This window comes from Lepisosteus platostomus, chromosome 7 (assembly GCF_059453375.1).
Source record: "Lepisosteus platostomus isolate fLepPlt1 chromosome 7, fLepPlt1.hap1, whole genome shotgun sequence".
Taxonomy (NCBI): Eukaryota; Metazoa; Chordata; class Actinopteri; order Semionotiformes; family Lepisosteidae; genus Lepisosteus; species Lepisosteus platostomus.
This window is the reverse complement of record NC_142617.1, coordinates 1,062,636-1,069,738: the sequence shown is the minus strand read 5'-3', so window position 1 is coordinate 1,069,738 and position 7,103 is coordinate 1,062,636. Positions and strand designations below refer to the sequence as shown.

Here is a 7,103-nt window from a genome sequence, read left to right as displayed (position 1 = left end):
GTCTTCCCCAGATTATCTCATGAACTCCTCATGCACCATCTTCCAGCCAAAGAACGGTGCCGCTTACACACGTTGGCCTCAGCTTTGCACCAGGCAAGAACAGCCGCTGCTCTGGTAGACATACGCTCCAACAGGGCCCCATGCAGCACAGAGCGGTCTCCAAGCCGCCCTCTTCCCTCGGGAGGTAGGTCTGGTGGCCACCTCGTCCAAAAAAACACGACGCTCTTCAAACCCCACGGGTGCTCAGGTCAAAATGTTTGTCACTCCTTGGGGAAAACGTACACGAACGCCCAAGAAAACGTAAACAACTCGCAAACTTATAGCCGTTTTTTATTGGTTCTTTTACACCCATTATTACACAAACACAGCTATGACCAAAAACAAAAACAAATCTGTACATTTGTACTTGTCAGCGAAAAGCCACAGGTGGCCATCACCCATATCCTGGCAAGAGCGCTCGGCCCCAGGAGCGCACAGGGACACCGCCAGCTAGTTTGACACTGTTGCGCACGGCAGGTTATTAGCTTTGCTAAGAACACCAGCATCCCCTTTTACCCTCCTTCCAATGTACCATGACACCACACACAGACTTTTTTTTTTTTAAAAGATCCTTTCACAGCACTTGTACACCATCATCGCAGAGCCCATCACCAACAATCAGACGACACACAGGACGCACAGTTCGGACACGGTGGACGCGCGCACTAGGGAACGGGTTTATTTAGCAAAACAACCGACTGGGAAAACTGCATGGGTATAAGGGTTAACATTTATACAATACAGCTTACAAACAAACATCCTAAAACTTTTTTTTTATAAACAATAAAACCACATATCGTCCCCCCCCCACCCCAGATAACCTCTTTTTAACCCGTTCTGGCAGAAGCTCAGCAAGACTTGGCCCCCCATCAGGAACATGGCAGGGGGACCTCCAGGAAAAACCAGGCTGGAGGCGCGAGTCGAGCAGGTGGACCAGTAGGTGGCGATCCTCCCCGTATGAGCGCCCCAGTACACAGACTGGAAACGCCCTGCTGTAGGCTGTGCCGTTAAATTGAGGTCCCAAAAGTTCCCACAGGTCTCTTGGTAAGAGTCCCAGTCTGGGGCTTCTGGCCTCCCTAAAGTTGCCCCCGAATTCAGCTGGTGCAGCGGTTTCTCACTCCTCCGCCGAGCTGCTGTGGAGAGGGGCTGCTGGTGCGTCGCCCACGTAGGGGCGGCACTTCAGCGGGGGCTGAAGTAAATCCCCTCCCACACGCAACACGCGTCGGGATCCTTTGGGCTGAAAAGACCCAGGCAAGTTCGAGCCACCCCTACTTAGTTCAATTCGAAGCCGTTCCTCGCGGGCCCACGGAATGTAAGTCTCTCGGCACCGCTCTCCGGACCGTGGAACAGTAACCCCAAAACAACATGATTGCATGTAACCCCTCCGGCAACCTCCCCCCTGCCCCGTTTAAAATTAAGCCTAGACATTTACAGTCACAACAGTTTTTGCTCCGGAAATGTAAAAATGTGGGATGTGGTGAAATCCCTTTGCCGCCTTTTTAAAAAAAATGTGTTTCTACAATCAAACTACTAAAAAACTTGCATTTAAAAAATAGTAGATAAAAATATTCCTCTGAATTGTACAAGAAAAGAAGTACGGGGATCCCTGGTAAACGACGCGGAAGGGATTTTATTCCTTCTCTCCGTCCTTCTGGTTGGATTCGTCTGAAGCTGGAGCCTGGAGCCAGAGAAGAGAGAGGAGTCAGACTGGAGGAAGCAAGGCTGCATGTTCTTCCGCAGACACACCACAAGACGCTCCAGCTGCGGAGTCAAGAGTTTATCCATCGATTTGTGTGTATTGATACACAGTGGACTACACAGAAGGACCTGATTTCTAGTTCTGACGCAGCTCGGTGGATGAAAAGCAGTGCTAGAGCATCAAGAGATTTTCCTCCACATGAAACTCCCCACTATAAGAAAAAAAAGTGAGCAGAGGTCACTGCTTTCTAAGTAGATACAAGGGTCCTTTTCGCTTGAAGGTTCGTGTTATGTAAATGTTAATGGTTCTGAAAGTCATAACATTTATAGTTCCTGGTTACCTTTTCACAGAAACTTTTTCGGGATTAACGGTGCAGTTACTAGTCAGAACCTGAAGTCCCAGTGTCAGGTAGCGGGACTTGTCTGACGAGTTGCGGTGCCTGTGGATTTACATGAGACCTTTCGCGCCCGGGTAACAGGTGAACCTGGTTCACCTCGGGCTCCGCAGGTTTCCCACACGGATGGCAGTGGAACACGAGCCCCAGGGCGGGTGGGAAGATGCCGTCTCGGCCACAGTGGCCTCCCCAGCCCGTGTCACCACCGCGACTGCACGCGGGAGGACTCGGCGGGCGGTTGTCCGAATTCTCTTCCGGCTGACCGTCTGAAAGAGGTCTTCTGCCTCAGGACCCCCCCACTCACCTCGTCCGCCTTGGCCTCTCCGTTCTCCGCAGGCACATCGTCCTTCTTCTTCTCCTCCTGCTTGGCCTCGTCGTTCACCTTGGCTTTCTTGGGCTTTACAGGCGCCTTCTGTGGCGAGAGCACGAGCGTTACCGCGCGGGCCAGCTCCTACTCCCCCGCACACTCCCACCACCCACCAGCCTCCATCGCGAAAGGGCTATATCTAAAGCTTTAAATATCGTGGAGGAAAAGCAAAGATCCCCAGTCTGTGCAAGCTGAGAGTGCTCCCAAGATCTGGCATTGAAACGAAACGTCACCCTTTTCGTACGGTACTGCTTTTAAACGTAGTTAAGACAAGTGTGTAAAATGACCCTGGTGGCACTCAAGGGGACATTGTTCTGTAAAAAAAGGCACCGTCCTTCGGGCGAAAAGTAAAACAGAGGTCCCGATTCTCTGTGAGCCTGGCCAGTACCTGGATGGGAGACTCCTGGGAAAGCACAGGTTGCTGCTGGAAGAGCTGTCAGTAGGACCAGTAGGGGGCGCTCACCCTGTGGTCTGTGTGGGTCCTAATGCCCCAGTATAGTGACGGGGACACTATACTGTAAAAAGGCACCATCCTTCAGGTGAGACGTAAAACCAAGGTCCTGACTCTCTGTGGTCATTTAAAATCCCAGGACCTAACTCGAAAAAGAGTAGGGGTGTAACCCCGGCGCCCTGGCCAAATTTCCCCCTGGGCTTTACCCACCAAGGCCTCCTTATAATCCCCGTCTCTGAACTTGCTTCACCACTCTTCGTCACCGGTCATGAAGTGATTACAGCCACCCACAGTAAAGACCCTGGAGGGCTCATGAACCCGGGCCTGCTGATCGCTCATGTAACCAATGAGCTCTGGACCCGGTTACATCCTCACTGCAGTCCAGAGCCCAAAGCGTTTCCATCGTCTCAGCGTACCCTTCTCAAGTTTACTAGAATCATATCTCAACAGCACTGTGCACGGACTCCTAACAGTACTGTAATATCAGGACAGGAATGCCCAGTTCTCAGCCTGCGAGGCCAGTGTGTCTCTGGGCATCCTAGGTCTCTAAAGTTCTCCTAGCTCACAGGAGTTAAACTGGACCCATTAAGCCAGCAATTAACTAATTTACATGGCAAAAAGCAGATGTGGAATAAACACCTGCAGACACAACAGACAGCAACAAACGTGACAGGAACTATAACTGGAGAGTGAAAATGTTCTTTACCTTTGACTTGGGCTCTGGCTTTGGTTGAGAAGGTTTCTGCAAAACAAACCGCCCCTCCCCCAACGTTAGTCACAGTCCGGTCCAGAAGACTAAGAAAAAATAGCGTTGAGGTGCTGCAATGCGACACTTACGTTTAACAGTCTCTCCGATCTCCTCTTGGGCTGTGAAAAAGGAAAAGAGAAATTAGTCTGGACGCTCCTCTCTGGACTTAAGCGATGGCCACTGAGATGCCCAACGCCCCGACAACAGGCACAGGATTAGGGTTTCCCCATTTTTTGCGGACGTTATCTTGTGATCTAATTCCCCAACAATTTGCTTATGCATTTCATCGAACTAAACGGGCATGAAGCAACCCATGACTAAGTCCAAAAACACAATGTGGAGTGTCTCATGGAGCAATAATCATTTCCGTACAGGTGCATTTCAAAACGCAAAAAGCCCTGTACAGTGCGCAATACCTACAGCAGAAGTACAAAACCACAGCAAGATGCTGCAATAGGTCCAAGAGTAAAATTCAATTCTATGTTTTCACCTCCACTCTTAAACCCCTTTAAGCTGGTTTTTAAACACCTTGGCAGTTAAGAGTCTCTGATGGACTTGGAAACCTAATTAGTAGCTAAGCCACAACTAAGCTCAAGACTGACACCTGCTGGCAGGGATTTAAACAAGCAGCCAAAGTAACAGACATGCAAGGAGAAAACTTGTTTCTGTAATGTTTTAAAGATTTTGTTGTTCAAAATAATTCCCAGTATTTCACATCCAACAAGTTCTTTTCTACCATTGTTTAACTTAAAACACATAAACCTCACACCAACATGAATAAAAGAATCACCTCATTTGCTTCAGTTTCTGCGTTTGTCTGAAAAAAAAAAAGATGCAGAAGTCATTAGATATAAACAGAGGCTACTACACAGGACAATTATACAATCTGCCAACACATTTCTAGGATTGACCTATATGGGGGCAAACACTGGACATTACCAAGGATTTAACCACTTACAAGGATGTGAACAACACACTCAAGACAAGATGAAAACAGTTTAAAGCCAGAATCAATCTTTCCAAAGTGCAGATCTGTATGTCATGCATGGAAAATATGAAACTGCCTGTTTGCATCGATCTCCAGGGTAAACGTGTGGATGAACACAGGTTCATACATGTGCCCGATGCCTCTCCCCAAACTGACTTGCATTTTGCACACCTCCACACAACCAGGTGTTTCACTGCAGCAGCCCGGGCCAGGCACCTTGCCCAGCGGTACAGCAGCAGTCTCCAACAGGGCCTGAGCCCACAGCCCTCCAGTTACAGGTCCAGAGCCCCGACCTGCTGCGGGGCAACGGGTCTGGTGTTCAGGTGGAGAGGGGTGCCGGAGATTCAGAGAACTCGGGGACTCCCAGAGTGTTTCTGGCCCGTTTCTTTTCCGATGCGCTGAGCTCAGGTCGATTTTCACTCTCCCCACTGCTCCAGGAGTGATGCAGAGCAGATATCTTGCCCTCAAGGGCCAGAGACCCCCCCCGAGTGCACTACCTGCTTAATCGATCCACAGCTTTCAGGCGATGCCCACCTTTAGAAACGGGTGATCTGGGGGAAGCCTGTCCACATGAACCTGTTTTCACCACAAAATCCATTTACCCACTGAATTTTCTGCAGTTTCCCTCACGGGATCTCTAAAGCATCTATCAGTCATGGGATTTGATAGATATGGGTCTCTTGCCTAGTCCTGGGGGGTCCCTCGTTCAGCTGGTTTTATAAACATATCCCCTACTTCTACAGGCCCGGAATAGCTGTGGCCTGATGATTCACCAGCAACAGGTCAGAACAGCCCCAGGCCGCGGGAGCAGGGCTCGCCGGAGCTGAACACGTGACTTTCGGACCCGGTCCATCACCTACACGTGTCCCCGAATTGTCAGGCTGGCCCGTGTGGCTCTCCGGGGGGGGGGAGGGCTGCCAGTCCGGTTCTTCAGGCTCTGGGGTGCGTGTCGCCCCCCACACCCTAGCCGAGGGGGCTCAGGAGGCGACACGCCCTCCGAGAAGCGGCTGCGGCGCTCACCGACCAGCCGAGTGGGTTTGAAACCCACGCAGCTGACACGCTCGCAAACAAAGGCCCGTGGACTGGGCGGGCGGGTGACCGAAAGGTTCAACACAGCGCGAACCACGACGCAGGGAAAGCGACTGTCACCGGAGCGCCGCGCCGCTGGTCCTCCCAGCTACGTCACAGTCAACAATCCCGCCCCCCCGCGCGGCCTGCCGGCTCCCCCATTGGCTGGCGAGGCGGCGGCTTCAAAGCGCCCCCCGCGACGTCACGCCGGCCGCTCGGCCTTCGCGCCACGCGTTCGAATTTCGAACTCCGAGATGCTCCGCGAGCCCTGCGGCGGCCGCAGAACGTGCTAGAATCCGCCGCTGCCCCGGCGGCGCTGCGCTGTCGGAGGGTCGCCATTGCAGCGGCTCGGCGGCGCCCGGGCGGGGGGCAGCGGGGGCAGCTTGCCCAGGTGCGGGCTGAGGGGGGCCGGGCCGAGCGGCCCCGCAGCCCCGCCAGTCCGGGAGCACTTGCGCCGCCTCCCTCGCCTCTCAAGTGCGGGAACAGACCCACAGCCGCAGCTCCGCGCTGCGCTCAAGTGCTCGAAAAGGGCGCGAAGCACAAAGGGCATTTCGGAAGTTAATTAAATAAGCGTTTAAAATAAGTTCTGTTCCGGCGATCAACACCGAACCCCAGTGACGCCCCTTTGTTGGGAGTACATTTAATTTTTTTTTTCAAATTAAAAAAGAAAACACCGTCGAGCGTGTTTTTACCGTTAACGTGAAATACCCAGTCTCTCTCTCTCTCTCTCGCCCACTGCAAGTTTGTCGAGGCGAAAGGGTCGCAGCAGAGACACAACAAGAGGCACCACTTCTTAAATCCGAGCGCAGACACGTTTAAAAGCCCCGTGAGCTCAAGTCAGAAAGTCTGTATCCCCACTGCAACCCCGGTACATTCACCCCGCCGCAGCACGCAAACGCGAATTTAATCTTATTGTGCACGTACTTCGTAAAAATACGTGCTGCATGGCTCATTACTACACTGCTTAATTACAAAACACCGTCTCCAGGCTCGCACGCAAGATGTTTAAATAATGCCGCTTACTTTGTTCCTCTTCGGCATGGTGGCCCTGTCGTCTGATCGCCTTTCCTTACGATGAGGACAACAAAATTTCGCTTCCCAGAAAGACCCTTCAAAATAAAGCGCTACTATGCCCCCGTATTAGATGGCAGCAGGACTGTCTGTTGTAAAACAGCCCAGCCAGACGTTAATATTCCAGCGGAACAGAAACTAGCTCAAACCGGATTGGATCGCCTCCTTCTCCGCGCTATTCATTACAGCACCAGCCTGACAGGCAGCGCTCTCTCCGCCCCCCGGCGCTATTGATTGGCCTGCGGGAGCCGTCGACACGATTTTAAATCAAAGCAAGA

General features: G+C 52.0%; 1 protein-coding gene across 2 annotated transcripts; it reads right to left on the bottom strand.

Moving 5' to 3' along the window:
- Window positions 1-312: 312 nt before the first annotated feature.
- hmgn1a (high mobility group nucleosome binding domain 1a) lies at window positions 313-6,973 on the bottom strand. 2 transcript variants are annotated; one of them, XM_088638418.1, is made up of 6 exons: window positions 6,778-6,973; window positions 4,489-4,515; window positions 3,788-3,817; window positions 3,657-3,692; window positions 2,437-2,541; window positions 313-1,717 (listed from the first exon to the last, which is right to left on the bottom strand). In XM_088638418.1, exons 1-6 carry the CDS (start codon window positions 6,793-6,795, stop codon window positions 1,670-1,672), a joined length of 264 nt encoding a protein of 87 aa, XP_088494544.1. In that variant the 5' UTR covers window positions 6,796-6,973; the 3' UTR covers window positions 313-1,669. The 2 variants fall into 2 exon arrangements, with proteins under 2 accessions (XP_088494544.1, XP_088494543.1); XM_088638417.1 differs by having other exon boundaries at window positions 2,437-2,544; window positions 6,778-6,959.
- Window positions 6,974-7,103: the final 130 nt, after the last annotated feature.